The sequence below is a fragment of the Phalacrocorax aristotelis genome, chromosome 2 (assembly GCF_949628215.1).
Source record: "Phalacrocorax aristotelis chromosome 2, bGulAri2.1, whole genome shotgun sequence".
Lineage (NCBI taxonomy): Eukaryota > Metazoa > Chordata > Aves > Suliformes > Phalacrocoracidae > Phalacrocorax > Phalacrocorax aristotelis.
The window spans coordinates 54,420,937-54,441,701 of record NC_134277.1 but is presented as its reverse complement, the minus strand read 5'-3'; the positions used below and the strand labels follow the sequence as shown (position 1 = coordinate 54,441,701).

Sequence of the window (20,765 nt, the reverse complement as noted above, 5' to 3'; positions counted from 1 at the left end):
ACGGACGGCTTCTAAGGCTCCTGCTTCTAGGGATATGGCTGCCCCTGTGCCAGGAGTAGAGAATTACACGATTGTAGACAAGGAGGACATAATCCCTCAAACAGTCTTTGCCTGTTAAGATGCAAGCTGGAATTTCTGAAGGGTCCCTGTGCTCAGCAGTTCACTGCTGGTACAGCATGTGCAATGTGATGATGAAAGGATGCTCACACTACCTCTGACTGTGTGTCAAGCCTCTGCCGTGCATTCAAAATACAGGGATGATTTCATTTCAGTTTACTGCAGAGGATGCAAAGGTGGGGTAAGACAATTACCCCCCTCTTGCTTTCTTAGAAAAGTTCCAGCAGGTGTGGTAACAGGTATAAGTTGTCCAATTTGGAAGAAAATGTGAGTGGTGCTACTGAGTCAGAATTTTGATAATGGGCCACAGGTTGGACAGAGAGAGGCCATTTCTTGAGATGTGTATTACTCGTTGGTGGGAGAGAATGTGGATCTTGGCTCTCCCATATATTCATTACAGTTCCTCAGGGAAGGGAAGACGGCACAGTCCCTGCTGTGTATAAAAGAAAGCAAAGGGGAACAATGACTGTGTTGCATGTTAGGGAAGTTGTAGGATTGCCTCTATCTTATTAATGAATGGAGCTGGTACAGCTGAGACCTCTTCGGACCAGGGTCACAACACCATCTTTAACTTCTCCTACACCATATTGGAGTAAGCCTTCCAAAGCTGAGGCTATATTAAGCTATATCATTCTGTACATGATGCTGAGAGGTACTGTAATGTGTTCAGTATGGGGGAAATACTTTCTGAGGAAATTTTTTACAATGATGGTGGTGAAACACTGGAACAGGTTGCTCAGAGAGGTGGCAGATGCCTGCTCCCTGGATGTGTTCAAGGTCAGGTTGGACAAGGCTCTGAGCAACCTGATCTAGTTGAAGATGTCTCTGCTAATTGTAGGAGGGTTGGACCAAATGTCCTTTAAAGGTCCCTTCCAACCCAAACCATTCTATGAAGATTCAGTAGGTGTTTAAGCAGAGAGGACTTGCATAACAAAGCTAGAAGAGCTAGATGCTATACTGATACTTGTGCTTACAATTTGCAGAGAGTGGGAATGTGACTTAAAGCCAGCCTGGAGAAGTGTTCCTTAAGTGCTTCGGAGGCACGGGACTGGTAGCTAGAATACCCGATTTTGCAAAATGGCTAAGCCTGCTTTTAAAATCCAAGATTAAGATCTAGCTCTGGTTTGATTTTCTGTTTTGGGAGCAGCTCACTGACAATTCCAAGAGAAATTATTTCAAATGAGCCATGCTAGCTTTGACATGAAACAGCAGGCTAGAAGTGGAGTAGTACACAAAATAAGATCTGCAAAGGTGCTGAAGTTATGGCTGTGTACTATTAGCTTACTGAAATTATCTGTTGTTACAAAGATGAGAAACTTTACCTCAGATACACTAACTTAAAACATTCTTCCCATTCCACAGAGGATAAAGAAACCATAAGGATAGAGGCTATTTTGTAATGATACAAAAATCTATCAAGAAGAAAGACTTTGCCTGAATCGGGTGAATAAAGCATTTTTACTGAAGAAAAATATATGTACGAAAAACTTTTTGTGAAAGTCTGTAGCATATGAGTAAAATCCTTAAAAGTACAGCTGAGACTGAAATATCTTCCTTGAAAGAAGAAAAGGCAACACAAACATGCACACTGCTTATTCACAGAACGTTTACATCTTCAATATTACAAAATAGCCACATTTTCTAAAATGCTCCTCTGAAATGCCTGATTAAAAGACAGTGAACCACAGTATCCTGTCAGCAGCAGTTTATCACATCTATAAATTCAATTGAAATTTAGTTATAATAGGAGTGTGAGGCAATAAAGAACCGCATAAAAGCAGTAAAAGGAGCTTCTAGTTGACAATGGATGCCACATATATTTCAAAATACCAAAATGAAGATAAAAGTCTTAAATTAAATTAAACAGTTCTGTAAATGAGTAATAAACACGTCTAAGATAGCACACGTGTGTTCTTCTGTCCAGTTGCCTCCTGGAAGGAATGGAGTGACTCGAGACTGCAATTTACAGGATTTTCTGTAGGATGGAGTTGGCAACTTCCAGGGATTCATCTTTCACCAAGACAATATCATAAGAGTCCATATATTTTTCCAAAAGCTCATCTACCTAATTGCAGAAGGGATAAAGACAAAGACCCACTTAGTTTTAGAATTATCAGAAGACTTTCTGTCATTCAAATATTACCCAGTCTTTCCACCAAATTTTGGGAATGAGCCATGCAAACATGTACTGCTCCTATGAGTGAATTCCACAGGACGACAGAGTAGGAGCAGCCTGACATAACGGTGTGTGCATTCTAGGATATAACACCTCATGGTTATTCCAGGATCTCACACCTAAAGATACCGAGAGAAAAACTATTCCCTCAGCTTCCTGAAAGGCAGAGAAAAATAGAAAACTGAAGTTTTCTCTCTCCTGAATGAAAGTGGATGTCCATTTTAACTTAGCACACAACCAGTTCTGTTTCTCCTCAAAAAAAAAACCCCACCCCAAAACCCCACAAAAACAAAACAAAAACCCCACCCCAAACAAAACAAACAGATTTAGGCAGTGTCTCTCTTATTTGGAAAATTAAAATTTTGCTCAATTATCAGTCCAGTATTGAAAGGAGTGGGAGTAGACAGAGGAATTTAAGAGATTTTATTTCTCTAGGCTCTGAATTTTCCTTCTTAACAAAGTACCTTTTTGGAAGTAGTTCAGTACAAAACCCAAAGAAACTTATATTTGCATTTTTGTAGCTTATGGGTTAGAAAAAAAACTATAGGCAAGAAATCTACGAAAAAATGTTTGAAGTCTCAAAACAAACACAGGCCAAACACTTGGCTTGATACCTGAAGCTTATTATAATGACTCTGTTTCACTCAAAGTTCAGTAGGTTATAAGGTTACTTACTTTATCGTTGAGATAGCCGATCTTAAGAATGTGTTCAACATTTGCCACTCCATCTGCCATACTCAAGTCTCCTTGGGAATCGCCCAGCAGTATGATATTACTGTTATCTTTTAGCTGTTTGAAGTAATCTGTATTCTTCAAGGCACCATCATGTTTGTTGTAAACATGAATCAATTCTCCTTTAAATCCTTTTAATATTCCCTATAAAAAAAAAAACAACAACAAACCACTGAAGCTATTTCTAGTATCATAGGGACAAGACAGAATCTAGAATGAAACAGGTTTTATTACACTTGAGCTAACATTGAACTATGTAATCTCTAACAATGAACAAGGTAAATGACTGTTAAAGGTGTAATAGCATTGTTAAGACTAGCCAGACAGCAATTCTCCCTGCTTGGAGGAGGAGCAGCGGTGTACTGGGCTGAGTGTGAGGTTGTCATTAAAGGAAATGAATGGTATCTTAGTCACATCACGCTAACAGTGTTTGAACAGTTTTCTGCTGCTTGTTTTTTGCCGAGGACAGCCTTGAGTATGCAATTGTCATTTTCTATATGGCAGGGTAGGTGGCTACATCTGTTGCATTAAAATCTTCACCTTGTAGTATATATGAATAGCTACTAAATACCACAGTCATGTTTGATAAGAATGTGTTATTTCATACATACATTTTCATCAAAATCCATGAAATTGGAAACTACTTTGACATTAGAATGGTAGACCCCAGCCTGGTGGATAACTTCCTCAAGAATGTCTCCAATCCCAGCAGAAAATATGAACACAGGTATATTATGTTCACTGAGTTTATCAAAGAAGTTCTCGTATCCTTCTCTGTAACACAAGATGTAAATACAAATCAAGAGTCAAAGAAAGCAAGCCAAGAAAAGTCGGAGTTTTCAGAAGACATTCACATCATCTTTGGAAAAGGAAATTAAATTTCTCTGAGCATTTCACTTAATTTTCTTTGCCTCACCTTTTTGGGTTAGCAAGAACCTAACACAAGGCACGTAGTTTTAGCAAGAAACTCTTGCGTCAAACTGCATCAAACACCCCAGAAAAAGCAAGCAACTAGTAGAACTCTCTGTAGCTATTCTCAGGCTGTACATTTCCTTTCAATCTTTCTTGCTTAAATATTTGACTTTCTATTGGGTTATTACCATAAACCAAATTTTGTTTTGTTCTGAAATCCTGAAAACATTTATTGTCACTCTTTCCTGAAAGGTTTTTAGTTTTCAGTACTCAATCAAAACTATGTATAGTATTCCAGGAACAAGCTAATATCTCTATATGCCTTTTCCACACAGACGTTGACTGGTAGAATTTTAAGTGTTTTAAAAAAATTGTGATGAAAATTTTTGAGGGAATTTTAGCCTGTGAATGAAGAGTCAATCCACATGGACTTAGGCTTTCAAACAGGCAGAGATGGTGTGCTTGTTGATTTTGCAAAAGACAAGAATTTAATCAGTATGACAAACACTTCCCGAAATTAAGTCTTAACATCTTGCTTCAGTAGACCAAAATTTACAGACGATTTTGGAGAATTTTAAAAGAGATGGGGGCCATAGCACATTTCAAGCAAGGATTTTGCTGGCTTTTAAACTTGCCTTTAGTCATGAACGCAGAGTAATGTTTAATACAACATACGACACATATTCCTCAAGTCACTGCATTTTTACCTCAGATAGTACTACTCTAGGGAGTGTTTTTCAAAGGAAAAAGTTGAGCTCTACATTCTCCTTACAAAAAAAAGAACCACCAGTGCAATTTCAAGAGGATGAAAGTCTACAGAAATTAAGTTTGTAGAGATGGGACTCAAACTTTTAAAAAATTTCTTCTTAAGATCTCTAGTGTATACAGTGTGATAGTTGTAAGTATTTAGCTACAATATATGAATAAAGCAGGGGCGAGAAACGTTCACTATGTTCCATGATGATGGTGTCACGAACTCAGGAACATTTTTGTTTGTGTATTTTTTCCCCTGAAAAGACACAGTACGAATCTCAGAAAATGGTCCGAAACAATAATGTTCAAATCAAAAGGAACTTACTTCAGCATAACATCAGATTCCCTCACAGTTTCTGCCAACTTATCCTTTTGTAAGCCTTGTTCAATGAGAAGTGCATGAGATTTATTGTACCTAGAATATAATCAACAAATGGGTTGAAAGTGACTTAAGATTCACCTGTCGTGAATTCTCATGATGAAAAGCATCCTGTATGGTTAATTCTTGATCATTCAAGTTAACAGCAAAGCAAAACAACAAGTTGCACAACACTCAGAGAGATTAATTCAGTTAATGTGTTGGCTAAAAGCTAATTACTGCCATTAATTTGCTTTAAAAACCCTTATTAAATCTAATCTTAGTGTAATTTGAAGATGGGAGGTGTCTCTTACCATTCTACCATATATGGATATTTTTCTTCAATAGTGAGAGCTGGATCAATTTCAATAGCATAATAGGTTTCTTTCAGCTGCAATAACTGAAGGGAAAAAAGCACCAGACGTTTAATGTATTTTTATAAAATAACACTTGGTATTCGATCTAACCAATAAAACTACTACTTTCTTTGTTCTGATCACATTATTTAGATAAAATGGAATCTGCAATGCTCTTTGAACAAAGAGTTAGCTTGTAAATATATGTATGAAGAAAAACTAGATGCTGCTAAACTGAACTACACGCTACTATCAGGAATACAATTATTTCTGTTCTCTTCTATTAGTGATGGGATGTCTTGCAGTCACTGAGAAAGCTCAGAGAGGCTTAAGGATCTGAAGGTATCCCTTGTCTCGTCCTGCTGTCTAATTCAACACCCAGTACAGCCATTGCACTTTTCTGTACAACAAACCAACAGTAGGTTTTCTGTTTACCTTTTTCCGACATTCCTCTGTGATGAGCTTAGAGTTATCAATGATGTCTGGGGGGGGTGAAAAAAAAGTGTTAAACAAGATGGTGTATTTCTTTTACTTTGCTCTACAACACTGTAAGTGGCATAGATGACAATGTTTGATGACATACCACTATGTTTCCTCAGAAATTTTCTTACCAGCAACCAGTAAAAGGCACATTTTTTTCCATAAGCATGAAAACATATTACTGTCCTTCCCCTCATCTCTGAATTAAAAGGTCAGTTACAAGCTCTCTATCTGTTTCCTGAGATTTAACTGTTTCTGAAATCATCATCATGAGGCATCCTATGTACTTTAGGATTCCCACTTCATTAGCAAATGGAGTCTCTTTGTTCTAAAAGGCTACAGGATAAAAATGTCAAGAATTCTGAGGAGTTTACTACCTGGTTCTTGCAGGCATCAGGTCTATTATGGGCTCTTAAAAGTCAGCCCTGCCATATCTAGCCACTAATATCTCATAGTTCAGAAATTAATGTTTTAATTGTGAATTACACTTTATCTGATTTTAATTCACGCAGATTGTGATTAAAATAGATATACATAAAAACACAAGTACAGACAGTCACTAGAATCCTTTATTAGGATGTACAGGTTAGGTAACAAGTCAATATAAAATCTCACATATTAGGGAATAAATTGGATAGAAAATTAAAATCTAGGAAAAATTAAAAGGAGTGAACAAACCAATCCATATTTAAAAAAAAAAAAAGTACTCACTATGACAAGTTGGACATCTTTTTCCATTGTAGGAAAATCTACTTAATGTCATATCAAAATCTGTAATAATCTATTTAAGGAAAGAAAAAGCAAAACTGTCTTACAATGTGGAGGGACAAAATAAAGAATGGCTAGAAATTTCTGAATGTTCAACAATAGTTGCAGCTGAATAGCGTATGTGTCACAGAAATCTCCCTATTTTATTGACCTATGTAACGGAAGCCAGAATATCCCATAAGGACAACTTTTTCTAACAAAACTGCCTTTTTAATTCCTTTGGTCAGAATATTCCCTGAAATTGCTAAGCTTGTATGTTTATGTCATTTACTTAACTAGTGTCTGGCTGAATTACAGTTGAATCAACAAGGGCTATTAAAAGGGTTAACAAATGTCTAAGTTTTGGAGAGTTCTTGAAGGTTGACTTCTGTTATATACAGATATATTCTTAAAATTTGTTGGTATAAGGCAATAATCACGATTGCTTTCATTTCGAACTGGTGGCATCTTCTACTGTCTTTACCTGAAGTTTGGCAGCTCCACCTTTGATGAGGCCACAAATAATCTCCTCTACTCTCCCTGGGTCCTTAATATGAACAGTTTTCTTCTGAAATTCTGGCATCTATGAAGAGTAAGAACAAAGACAGAAATATACTTACAGAGAAAAACTTAGTAGGTAATACATGTTACCCATCAGATTGGAAGCTTTGCATCTATAACCAGTTTCACATGACATCAAAACATGCCCAGGACAGGAAGGCAAGTTAAATGCAAGAAGAAACAGAAAATACTCTGGATGTGTTAACTGATGACTGCATACAGTTCTGCTTGTTTTCAACATCTGTTTTCATTTCCTTTCCTAATATCAAATTATTGAATAAGCTGACACTCACAGAAAAGATAATTGTGTTTGCAGGAAATACGGGAGGTATACAGAAACAGGACATATGGCATCACCTTGTAGTTCAAGTATGCCACTGGGAGATGGTGAACCTTAAAACTAGCTCTTTGTGCAATTAATATACCATTAAAGCTTCAACACAGATAAAGAAGACAGGCTGGTTTTAGACACCTGTTGTTTTTTTAAGAATGCTGTGTGTGTCAACTGAGTACTCCAATACAACAAGGCCGTACAGTAATTCTTGTTCCCTAGCCAGTCTATCAATCATTTTCCATTACCTGTTTTACTGCACTTTTGAAATAACACATGCTATCACACCACATATTCCTTTTGAAGAATATTTCTTGAATATTATGATAAATGCTGAATTTGGTAAAAAAAAACCCAAACAACACACAACCCTCACAAAACCCCCACCCCTCCCCCTACAACACCCTTCCCCCCCCAAGCCTTTGCTTGCTTTAAAAGTTCCTCTTCAACCTTGCAGAAATGGTAAAAGAACTACTTATTGACAGAAACTTCAACATTTAGTATGTATTTCCTTCCTTTTTAATCATGTATAGAGCCTTTCTAAAGCAAAGGCATCAGACATTTGCAACCTGTCTGTGTGGGAATTTGAGTAGTAAATTTTATTTTCTCTGTAAAGGAAGTCAGAGATACTGAATTGTTAGGAATCACATTTTTCATATTCTGATCATTCAGCTTTCCTTTTCTTATACCTAGCATGCAATCTTCGCTGCAATGACCTAATTAAAAAGAAAAGGGCGGGGGCGGGAAGGCAGCTTCTATTTACCGACACATTTCTGGAAACAGAGTTCTCATATCATGAATTGCCAAGAGGTCACACAACGTTCTTTCTTCCTGCTCTTGATGCTGCTAAACCTTTTTGTTTATTAGTAACAATGAACTTGAAGTCAAATTGCAATTAGGTTATCATTTAAGAAAAAGATGACATTTTAAAGTCTTGCAAACATGCATTTGTAATGGAAAAGACACTTGTGTGTCAGGCAGAAGAAGGAGCTGGAGGTACCTTTAAACATCAGCTCTAGTTCACTCTGCCTTCAGGTAAGAGCAAACTATTACAGCTACATCATTCTCAGCTTGTCTAACCCATTCTTCAAAACCTTCACTCACATATTCCTCAACCACATATTTTAGTGCTCAACTATATTCATGTTCAGAAAAGTTGGCTTAACCTCTCCTTAACATTCTTTAATGTAATTTTAAGTCATTCAACTTGGAGGAAATTATTCTTTTTCACAGGAGCTCACAGATATTTTTCCCTTCTTCCTGAACTAAAGAACTCCAATTTCTTTAATTCCTCTTTTGCAGAGCACAATTTTCTAAATCTCTGGCAATTCTTGATGTTGTCCTGGCCGAGCCATTTGAACTATATTGTTCTTGAAACACAGCATCCGTAACTGCTCTGCTCTTTTCAGGCTTCAACTGAAGGGCTACTTTGGCCCGTGTTTTCAGATAATATCTTTGCCGACACATTTGCATACACTTTCTTTGTTAGCAGCAATATGGTGATAATGATTCAAATGCAGTTAGTAATAACCAAATATTCTTCAAAACTACTCCTAGGCAGAAACAGGTAGTTGCACAAAGTGTTCAATTTTACATATCCTCTTGCTGGATTGTAGCTTTTCTTCCACATCAGTGCTCCTATTTTTCAATATAACAAATAATTCTAATCCCCAGTATGCTTAGTGCTACTTTCTTTCAAAGGCACTAATGAAAACAGAAAATAGAAATCCTTCTAAAACCCTAATCATTCCAAGGTTTTCCACCCATCCAAAAAGTTTCACTTATACCAGAATATCTTGCCAAAAATCCTTCCGTCATGACAGGGGATTTACTACTTTTTTGCTTTATAAATCTTATAAAGAAAAAAAACTGGATTAATTTCACTCAGTTTGGAAGAGTTAGGGTTTTCCTTTGCCATAATTTTCTTCAAAAATGGTACCTCCTAAACCAAGATAGTTGTTCTCTAACGTGGTCGCAGTGCCATGTCACCTTTATGAGCACAGCAAATTCCTAAATGGTACATTAGGATTGGCTTCCCACTATATCCCAAACTGGGAATCACTGAGAAAGCTAGTGAGTGTTTAAAAAAAATTCCTGAAAAAGATCTGTTAAAGAATTCCCTAATCTTTTGAGAAACACATCTACAAAGCATTTATAGATATTTACTCACAATTATCAGCACAAGCATGTCAACTGATCTAGCTTCATTAAATAAAACACTAACAATCTGCAACTCTTTAAAGGTATTTTATGGTATTTCTTTTGTATGTTACACAGTACTGGTAAACAAAAGTAACCTTACCACTTGTTTGGTGGGTATACAGCATTTTTTTCTCTATAATGAAAGATAAATGGATGACTGTTTTGTAATTTTTTTCACTGTAAATTGACTGATCTAATTCCTTTGACTTTCAGGAGGCAAATTATATATGTATTTTTAGATTTGGAATGCAAAAATTAAAGTGTAGTCTAATTACGCTGTTTTGTAAGAAGTAGTTCAAGCATTATTTGGTTTACTTAGATACTAAGTAACAGACTTCCTAATATAACTGATTTAAACAGGACAGGTGTTGAGGGAGATGGAGAGATCAGAGGGAAAGTTGGATTGCTTACTACTGTTTTATTTCAGACTGAGGCCTTTTGTAAGTTTTTGAAACAACCTGAGGAGAAACCTCCTTAGTAAACACTTCAGTAGATGATGTTAAACAAGACATTGCTTAAGATTTTGACTATGATGAAAGCTTCCTGCTTTGATGTTGTAAACTGATACTCCTACTCAAGATCAGCTTTTAAGGTTCATTTATTTCTAATACATCTTTCCTTTTTACACAGGAATTGAAGTTGAAGAATATTTTAATGGGGGGGGGGAAGCATTCTGCAGCACTTATAACCCAGACAATTTCAGTCTCACAGGCACTTTCATAGGCAAAACCAAGTCTTCATTATGGATGTGGCATCTGATAAGCCTCAGACAAATACGGCTAGGCAAAATAGCCACTGTCCCCATCACTAGTTCCTTGTATTCAGATTTGCAACTGAACGTTGAGTAACAACTCTTTTATTTAGGCTTTATCCTTATTGTATTAGAAGTAAGTGAAACTGTCTAATAAGCAGTCACCAGTTTTCCGGCAAACTGTCTCCTTCAAGGTCTTACACTTCTGCCCAGTCTAGCTGTTGGTTTTTTGTTGCATATTTGCTATTCTTCAGTCTTGAAAGAGACAAGCAGATTCAAATTGGAGAGAACTGATAAGACAGATGAAAGAACAGAGAGTGAAAAAATGCTAATAAAAAAAGTTCAGTTGATTTGATAAAACTTGTCTTTCTATTAATTGTTTAAGAGAGCTCTAGGAGTCAACTGAGTAGAGACAAAAGGCCCAAAATTCTGATGCATTAGTTGACTGGGAAGGACACATATGGAGGAACAACCAAATAAAACACTCCACAGCAACTAACAAAGGCAAGAAAGCTCTTCAGAGCAAGGAACTTCTACATACCGGACTAAAACCATATTAGCACAGGAAAAGTAATTCATATTTCATTGTGACATCTGAAAGTACATCATGTTGAATCACCTAAGTGTCCCTATTTATTCTGTCGTTTTATAAAAGTGTGAGAAGAGTTCTGCTTTCTTACCAAAGACACCTGTATGTTACTGAAATAGCTCAGAGACGTCTCTCTCTTAAAACACGTTAAAAGATGATAGCTCCCCAGGGTAATTTGTGGTTGGCACATATGCTGGCCACAAATGCATTTAAATTTCTAGTCTCTGATGTTTTTTTAAGGAGCCTTCAAACAGAAGCAAGGAGAACATAACTGAAAAAGATTATTTTAAAGGTTGAGCTTAATTTGATTTATGAAAAGGAAAAAAAAGATCTGCTTGTTAGTGATAGCAGGTAACTGGAATAAGGATGTAGGAAATTCTTTTGTAGCTAACAATGTTATAGTCATACCTTGATGAATGAACAGTAATGGATTCACGCAGGTTTGGAAATCCCCCAGTCCTACAAACCACAGAATGGGTTGTTTACAACGAGGATAGTGCTGAAAATTACAAGTATATTTACTATGAGACATGCATCTGTGTAGCTGGGTTAAATAAAGAGGAAAAGTATTTACTGTAAAGAACATATTGAATTCTAGTTTTGAAATAAAGTTTCTTATACACAATTGAATAGAAAGGTTGCAAACAGAGCTGCTTTTATGTTGTATCTGGGTGCTGCTTATATATATTGTTTTCTTAGTATTTGAGAAAGTGTATATGTAAGTGCATGCTGTGTCAGTTGGATTATTAAAGAAGAGTTGGTGATAATCACTAAAATGAAAGCAGGTATCTAAATGAATTCACAGATGCTATAGAGGGCCTTTCCAATCAGGTATCCTAGGGAATTAATAATTGACTGTGTGCACAAGGTGTAATGTCATATTCTGGAGTTAAGATTATAGTGAACTTTACTGAGTGCTGGAGGTTAAGCCATTACTTCCCTGCCCAGAAAAACGACGACGTAAGTCCCTATGATTGAAAAAACAAAACCAAAACACAAACCCCAAGAAAAGTAAAAAAAATAATGTCCAATAGAAAAGTAGCCAGTACAATCACATAGAGGATGACTGTGGGACCTTCTGTTGTTTTCACTGTCAGTAATTTTAAGTTGGAAAGGATGAATGACTTGCTATCTTAACTGCATGGAGATATGGCTCATTTCACAATCAAATCCAGATACACAGCCTGAAACATTACTACTAGTAACTAAAAATATAAGAGGTTATCATCCTAAGTCTGCTAAGTAATGCTTTGACCAAGGACATAAAAAATGGGGCAAAGTATTTTTATACTGATACCCTGTAAGCCTACACTACTGTAAGCAAATACAAAGTCTTCTTATTTTACAAAGACTAATCTAGTACGGATGCCTCCCAAAAATCACTGCTAAGAAAACACCCTGCGTTATGGTAGATAAAATTTGAAGGGAACTTCTCTAATTCTCAGTGATTGATAGAGTACTTTGTTAGGTGTCAGTAATACTGAAGAATGATAAGGCCTGTTCTCGTGCTTGCAAACCTATTAAAAATATTCCACAAAATTTCAGATGACCATAATGTCACAAAAGTGATACGACAATGAATAAGAACTAGCCATAATGCTATTGTCAGTATGTGAATTTCAATTATCACACAATTTCTTTTTTTCTACTTTGTTGGTAAACCTGCCTTAGACTAGACTAGGTTCCAACCTATTAACTTTTGATATAGAGGACACACCAGGGTGGGCTTACAAGGAGAGGGAACTACTAATGTTATTTCTGAACGTGGAAAATGCAAATCTAAGTGATAAAATGGATGGGATTCAATTATTTGTAAATTTTATTTCCAGTCTATGGTGATAGCTTTCAGGTAAAAGAGTATAAACCAAGAATAAATAACATTTATTTTGGGAACTGCAAATGCTCAATTCCAATGTCTGAGACCAGCTATCACATATACTTACTTGCAGACACGAACCAAAAAAGGCAGGGCATGGCATCAGTGAGAGCTGTGAAATTTGATACCCTGGCAAGCTACAGAAAATAGGTTTCGGTGTTCTTGACGGCAGAAAGTATCAGTTTGGTGAAATTATAAAGAAAAGGGACATATTCCTTAATTTACAATTAATCTTATTTTCCTCTCTATTTCATTTTGATATTATTACAGAACGTTACTTTTGTCTACTTACTCTAGAAAACAAAGCTTACAAAAAAACTTCTGAAAAGCATGCAAGCTTCTTCATGTAACTTCTGCTGTGTGCAATGTATGAGCTGCAAGAAGTGGAGGAGTTGTAACAAAAACCACAGAATGGGAGTGTGTGCATTTCTTTTCCTCCATCTATATACACTCCTATATAGCTACATATGCTCATATATGTATAAACCAAGTTTTGGCTTTAATTCAGACAATCTGAATTTTGGTCTATGAGTGCAACAGAGGTTTCTCTTAGCAGCCCTGCTGTTAGTAGGCTTATCTTTTTAGACAGGAACGTTAAAAGCTACTGGACGCAAGTGTAGTCACATCAGTCACTCCATTTTGCTCAGCTGGTCAGGAGAATTGCACTAGTGATTTTGCGGTCCACTAGCATACCCTGAGCTCAGGACAGATATTTATTGGTTTATAATTACCAAAACAAAAAACATAATATGTTTTATATTCATATGATGTAAACTCAAATATGGTAAGGAACCCTTAGTAACTAGTAATTACCAAATTACTATTTTGGTAGTTTTGCCAAGAAATAGCCTTAGGACTACTTATTTAAAAAGTAAACAGGCAAATGTTGTTATGGAAATGAAACAGAACATTAAGTATCTTCACAATTGCTTGATAACATGCTGGAAAACTAGATACCCAGCACAGGTTATATGAAATAACTGAAGCTATTTTAAGAAGTGGAATAGGATGCATACTAAAAATAATTTTTCCTGTTTTAGCTTGTTTAGTTATTTACATCTTTTTACACTTAATGTGCTGGATTCTGATATTTAGTTTGGAAGAAAACATATAAAAAGATCTGGAGAGAGAGTGTTCACAGAAAACATGACAACAGCGTTTCCTCTTGTGCTTTTAAAGGAGAGTACCTGTGCGTTGAGCTTAGGGCACTCCTGATTCTTCTGTCCTTGATTTTGTCCTACTGCAACAGCATAGGTGGCAAGCAGAGTCCAGAGACGCAGGGCTTGCATACAGGCTGCCAACAGAAACCAACCAAATCCTTTTAAGAATTGGTCTGCTATATTATATGATCTTTGCTATTCCTGCTGTATAGAAATAAAAGCAGACATGCATAGTACATAGCTACGTCACTCTGAAAATGCCCACACTTAACACTACTCTGGTACATATTTAAAAGCAGAGGAACATTTAACTTGAATTAACCTATTCAATAAAAACTGGTAAATATATTTATTCCTTCAATGCTGTTGCCAGTTCTGTCGTATCAGATTTTATTTCAATACAACTTGTCACAATAAACAAGTGTAAGTAATGCCTCGGCTCATAACCCTGGCTTAAATAATGCAGGCAGAAGACAGAGTCAGTACTGTTGACAGAAGCTGTGCACACTTACCAGAGGGTTTTGCAGGAGCAGCTGCAGAAGCAAAAGAAAATTCCTCTTGCTTGAGAAACACTAATATAGCAGCACAAAGTGCAGTTGAGGGCGTTTCCAAATACAGCCTGACTAATCCCCGTGCAAAACCCCAGGGTCCTGTGACGCACATCAGCAATGCACAGCAGTTTGTTATGCTCAGCAGTACAGCCTGACAGGCTTACAGATGATCAGCTGGTGTACCAACAACAAAACCTTTGACCTTCTCTGAATGAACAGCTTTCATGGATGCAGCAGGCAAATTTGGACTGCTCTAACAGGGGAAGGCACTTGTTTTCAAGTTTACTATTTTGTTACTTTTTAACCCTTTTACAATATCTTTTCAAGTATTTTAGGATTTCCTGTTGCAGAGTGCCACAAATTTCTTACAGCTCATTGACACGGTCTCATAACGTTTACAAGAGAGCACACATTTATTTGTGTAGAAGCAGCAAATTAATTAATTAATTAATCATTGTTTTGACTTTAATTATGTATGTGATACTGAAACAGGAAATCAAGGAGGCTTGTTTGTCAGGATTTTTGAGAGACAAGGCAACTCAACATGCTTTCAGAAGTTTGTCATTAGGCATGCTGCCTGATCAAAGACAGTAACTAGGTGACACAGAAGATGTATTTAAAAGGAATCTTTTTTACTGTGAGAGGACGAAGGAAGTATTGTCTAATCTTATTTACACTTTGAAGTTGTGTAAATGATTGGAAGTGTCACATGAAGTTAACTCTTGCTGTAGCAACAGTACAAGCTTCCTTATACTATCCCATAATTTATGTTCAACCTGAGGTTTATGATCACTGTTTCAGGCTGCCAGAACTAACCACAAACACCAGACCAATTAATAGGTGGCCATGAATGTGACCAGTGGAGTCATCAGAACGGAAGCAAGGGCAGGTTAGTAGTGTAGCACATACAAAACCCCTAACACTGTAACACTCCCCCACCCCCACCCCTCCCCGACTCTAGAAATTAATCAGTTATGGAAATTTCTTTTTAAGGAGGATTTCCTTTTAAGGTGGAGTCACCATTCCTGGAGGTGTTCAAAATATGTGTAGACGTGGCACTTCATGAGGCATGGTGGTGTTGGGCTGATGGTTGGATTGATGATCTTAAAGGTCTTTTCCAACCTTAATGAATCAATGATTCTATGTGCTGTTTTTCTACATCTAAAAAAATCAACAGACTTTCTGAATGGTACAGGGGAGCCACACATGTTTTATGTCTGTATTCCAACCGTAGGCCAGTATGTACTCTGTCAGGATTCCTCAGACTCTGACTTATGCCTAGTACCTTCATTTTTGCTCTCTGTGTTTTGACTCAGTGAAACAACTAGTGAATACTTCAGCTGATACAAAGCATACAACTTTCATCAATGCTCATCCTCTTAGAATGGAACAAGATCCCCCAAAATGTACGTGTTAAGGTCTGCTGTATCCTGGGGCAGCAAAACCATTTGAAAGGAATGTTCAAAGTATAACATAATCCCTGCAAAGACTATATAGAGCAAATCTAATGTACTTGGTATTGGTATTTGCCAGGATTCATAGCTTCCATTAAATCTACTTGATATGGCATTTGAATACTGTTGCAACAGGTAACATACAAGAAATATTACCATTTATAGTATTTTAATATAGTTAGTATGCTTTCAGTTAATAATATCTCTGGAAAAGCTATGTATAATGCAGTATCTTGAATAAATATGAATTATTTGCACAACAGAAAGCTGTAGCTTATGACAGTGCTGGATTTCCAATTTTAGATAGGTCTTATGAACACTGACGTAAAATATGCTTGCTAGATGAATCATGTAGTTCAGATAAAGGCATCACTTTATACATTCAGTTTGCAAAGTACTTGTCTTTGAGCTTCTATATATTTCAAAGGTGACACTGGTTCTGACATAAATGAGTCTTGTGAACCTTATAGGTGAGACTGGGACATAGCGGGACTGGTCTTTTGATATTCTAGTAATTTGCAGACGTGATGAAAAAATGAATTCTAATACTATCAAGAATTTAAAGAAAGTTAGCTTGCTCTTTATGAAAAAGTTGGAAAAAAAGCTGTGGGGGTTTCTTTTGTTTTATTTTTTTTCAAACTTACATATGATTTAAGATTGAAGAAAAGAGTTGCCGAAATTAAGTCCAACTTTTACAGACTAATTTTTGGTATACCAGGTCTATTAGCATTTTAAATGAACGATTATGCTGTTAGTGAAAGAGCTAGAAAATGACATGAGCAAAATTTCTTTAAACATTAATACAGCCAACACCTAATTCTTAGAAAAAACATCTAATGTATCTCTGCTAACAATGTACTTTCACTTAATGAAAATGCCATATATGAAACTTGTCATCTACAAAACAAGGAAGACTGTCTTTGCAGCTCTAAGAAACCTTTGTGTTAAACACTTTAATTAACTAACAATAGCTGCTACTCACCATGTTCTATTACTGCTCATTTGAGTCAGGTGAGCACTTTGTTTACATTGGTTAACTTCTGGTAAAAGATGTATTAAAATCACCACTTCTTTTTTAAAAAGAGAGAAACAGAGTCCAGTATGACATTTCTACTCTCACAACACTGAAGGTCATTTAAATATACTCTAAGAAACATGAACTAAAGAGGTTATTTCAACAGGTAGGTTCTATTTTAACCTTTTCTGTTTGGCTGAGGGCCATAGCCATATCTCGACTGCAGAAAAAAGAGAGAGAGGAAAAAAAGAACAACACTTAAAACATTACATGACTTGTCATTCATACAAGACTAAGAGAATGTTCAACTTTATATGGTGGTGTGTTAGGTGAACTTGGTTTGTAGAGATTCAGGATGCTCTCAAAGATTATGAAGCACCGGAAGTTCTAGTCTGAAGCAAAGAAAAATTGGTTCTACTGGTCCTTACGCACCTCTGCCCTAAGTTGCACCTATTTGTGGAAAGAAATGAACACAGCACAGGTAAGTTATGTAAGCAAGTAAGCCAAACTTTTTTTTTTTTTAAATAAAAAGTTGAGTATTTCAACTAAACTGACATCAGCTTTTAAAGATCAAGAAAGAGGTCATATTTAAGAGTAATTTCTGTTCATTAGAATTAGAATATCTCCTACAAAAATCAGACGTGACCAAATCCTATCTACAGTATAAATATTAGCGAGTTTTCATGAGCTTACTACCTTTTATTCTTGTTTAGTGAGCCTTCTACAACTGAACGACTTTGATTATATCCCTGTATATTTAGCATATGCCCAACTTTACTTAAGCAATACCTTGTTTTATTGCAGGGATCAATTTTAAACATTAAGGACCTGTATTTGTTTCCTAATTTTGCTTTTGTAGTAAGTCTACTTAGTACATATTTTCTGAAGCAGGCTACTGGGCATAATCTCCCAAGATGGGGAAAGCTAACTGAACGTTAGCACTCAAGTACCAAAACCAAGCAGAAGAAATGAACCAATATAAAAGAATTTAAATCAAACATGATTTTTATTCATGCCCTAGTGAACTGAGTTAATGAGCAGCATACTGGTTCCAGCAAGAGCTTTATATATTTGTAAGTGACAATTATGAGGAAAATAAGAGAAATGCAGTTTGCTGAAGCTGGGGTAAATAAAGGTTTAGAAGGATGCCTTGCAGGAACTTTGGATACCACTTATTTTTCCAGTACAGGTTTGGTGTAAAAAAAAAATTGCTAGCCATATTTACAGCTGGTAGAACGCAATACAGAAATATTATTTGTATATGAAAGTGTGTGTGTGTTACAGAGATGACTCATGAGGAATGTAAGACATTCCTTAAACAGAAAGAGCTTAAACAGCACTTGCTATGGAAAAGTGCTAAGAACATATTATAGTTTAATGAATTAAGTCTTTAATAAATCCAGAGAATACACATGCTAAGAAGATGAGGGTCTTAACCTGAATTGTTTTAAGACTCAGCAGTACCATTTTAGCTGAGAATTTGTTTTGTCTATTCAGCTATTATATTTTAAAAATGCAAAAATAAATGCATGCACAGAACAGATTAGAGGAGGTAAACGCTGTATCACAAGACATATTTGGTGACTTTATTTGATAGAGATTTTCTAGATCTGATCAGAGATCAACCTTTCTTTACAATACAAGAGAAAACTGGTGATCATCTAGAGTCTGACTGTTTATGACTCTATCAAACGCATAAGGTTCTAACCTTACGCTAACACAGACTCAAATGTATAAAGAACAGCTAAACTTCTTAAGTAATTACTCCTGTTGTGTTCAATACAAAAATCACTACGATGTTGTACTCACTGAAAAATGGCATCTCAATAAAACCACTGTCATTCATTAAAAAAATCAGGATACATAAAGACACATTTTAATTCAGCAAGATAACTGTGCATGTTTTAAGCATGGGGTAGATCATCAGTTTCGTTAGGACTAAGCAAAGGTTTTAAGCAGTGGGCAAGAACAATGATTAGCTTATGTTAAGGTCATGCAGTGAGATAAATTATTCTGGTTTAATGCTTTCTCAAGGTGGTTACGAAAGTCTATGAGGTCAGAATAAAAACCAACCAGTTTCTGCAGTTCTGGAAATCTAAAGTAAATAGAATTTTTTAGCATCAATTTGAAACACATAGGAAGCCATGAACTGCAATTCTATATGGAATTGATTGTTCAGATGAAAGAATAAAAGATACTGCATCGTCGTTGTCCCTTATGCACCTTCCTTTTGTTCTTACAAAAACACTCTACAAGCAGAGATCTCTGGTGATAAATCAACAGACATTTTGAATCTTAGAAGAAAGTAGAAACGAAGGCAAGCCAGATACAATGCTGACTTGGTATCTTGAAGTCCAGGTAATAGAACATAGGGGAAACAGGTTTTGATGGACTTACACGTTAATCAAAGACACATTTCTCAATCACAGAGGTATTGGTACATATTACAAAACTCAGAACTGTAACAACTGTAGTAATAGAAGTCAACACTTTATGCAACATTTCAAATCCCCTATAGAAGTCTGTGAAGAACTAGGAGTAACCAGGGCCTGAACTTCCAGTATTTCACGTGATCTCCTCCTGTCAGTTATTACTGCAGGCAAAATTTTAGTCTCTTTCTGAGAGAATATACGGGGCACAGACCATACAAACCAGTTCTGAAGTTTCTGGGATTGAACAAATACAGCTCAGGGCAGGCATCTTTTGCCTCTGATTGTATGTTAGGGGAATCACCTCATCTCTGTGCTTTGTTCCCACTCCCTCACTTTGGAGAGAATTAACCTTTGACACTGGTAGGTTAAAAAAAAAAAAAGTAATGTATTGTTTCGTAATCAGTGAGTACCTGGAAATGATCAAGTGATCTTCAGTCAGTAACCATGCATCTTGGAAATACCCGTCTATATATGACATCCTACCTGAGCCAGAATTTAATCTGATGTTTTTTTATTAACCATTCCTCTCCTTGCCAAAAAAAGAATATAAAAATATTCTAAATGTAAGTAAGCTCAGATCAATACTAAGGAGTTATCATGTTATGCGTAAATTTTAAAAATAACTTCTAAAGCACTAGAATTGAAAGAAGAAACCAAGGTTGTGATGCTCTCTCAATCCAGGGCATATGAAAATAGCCTTTTTCCTTGGCCTTCATACTTACATTTCACTGGTGCCTATTCTCTCCAATGCCTTCTGGATAGCCCTTTTTATAAAGCCATTACGCACTTGCAACTTAAATATCAAATGCAGTTCTGGTTTCCCTACCTTCCAGGGAATAGAGCAGAACTGGAAAAGGCCCTGAGAAGGGCAGAAAGGATGAGCCATGGTATGAGAAGTTTCCATACAAAGAACAACTGAATGTAATAGAATTCTTCAGCCTGGAAGAGAAATGACTGGATGGCATAGAAAAGGTTAACAGAGAAGGACTGTTCACTGCCTCTTCCAGTGTGAGAGGTAGAGGTCGTCAACTAAAATTAACAGGAGGCACATTCAAAACGAATGAAAGGAGTCACACAACTAAGTAAAGTAGTAAGATGTGGAATTCCTTTCTGGTTATTCTGTAAATTTGCACTGCCTTAAAATGGTACCGGGTAACAACATGAAAAAATGCTCATCTTAAATTACAGATGCTGCCTTTGAAATGGAAGCTG

The 20,765-nt window shown here is 36.3% G+C and overlaps 1 protein-coding gene across 8 annotated transcripts in view; it reads right to left on the bottom strand.

Moving 5' to 3' along the window:
* Positions 1–1,556: 1,556 nt before the first annotated feature.
* Positions 1,557–20,765, bottom strand: part of NT5C3A (5'-nucleotidase, cytosolic IIIA) — a 28,932-nt gene continuing 9,723 nt past the window's right edge. For 3 of the 8 annotated variants that reach the window (XM_075083611.1, XM_075083619.1, XM_075083615.1), the window contains exons 2-10: positions 14,129–14,235; positions 7,116–7,214; positions 6,596–6,665; positions 5,840–5,886; positions 5,363–5,448; positions 5,016–5,105; positions 3,637–3,799; positions 2,969–3,169; positions 1,557–2,182 (exon numbers count right to left, since the gene is read on the bottom strand). In XM_075083611.1, the coding sequence (XP_074939712.1) occupies positions 2,081–2,182; positions 2,969–3,169; positions 3,637–3,799; positions 5,016–5,105; positions 5,363–5,448; positions 5,840–5,886; positions 6,596–6,665; positions 7,116–7,214; positions 14,129–14,230 (960 nt within the window). In that variant the 5' untranslated portion in view covers positions 14,231–14,235 and the 3' untranslated portion in view covers positions 1,557–2,080. Of the gene's footprint in view, positions 2,183–2,968; positions 3,170–3,636; positions 3,800–5,015; positions 5,106–5,362; positions 5,449–5,839; positions 5,887–6,595; positions 6,666–7,115; positions 7,215–11,473; positions 11,525–14,128; positions 14,236–14,613; positions 14,780–20,765 lie in introns of those variants that run through there. The other 5 variants (XM_075083614.1, XM_075083618.1, XM_075083617.1 and 2 more) reach the window with 4 other exon arrangements.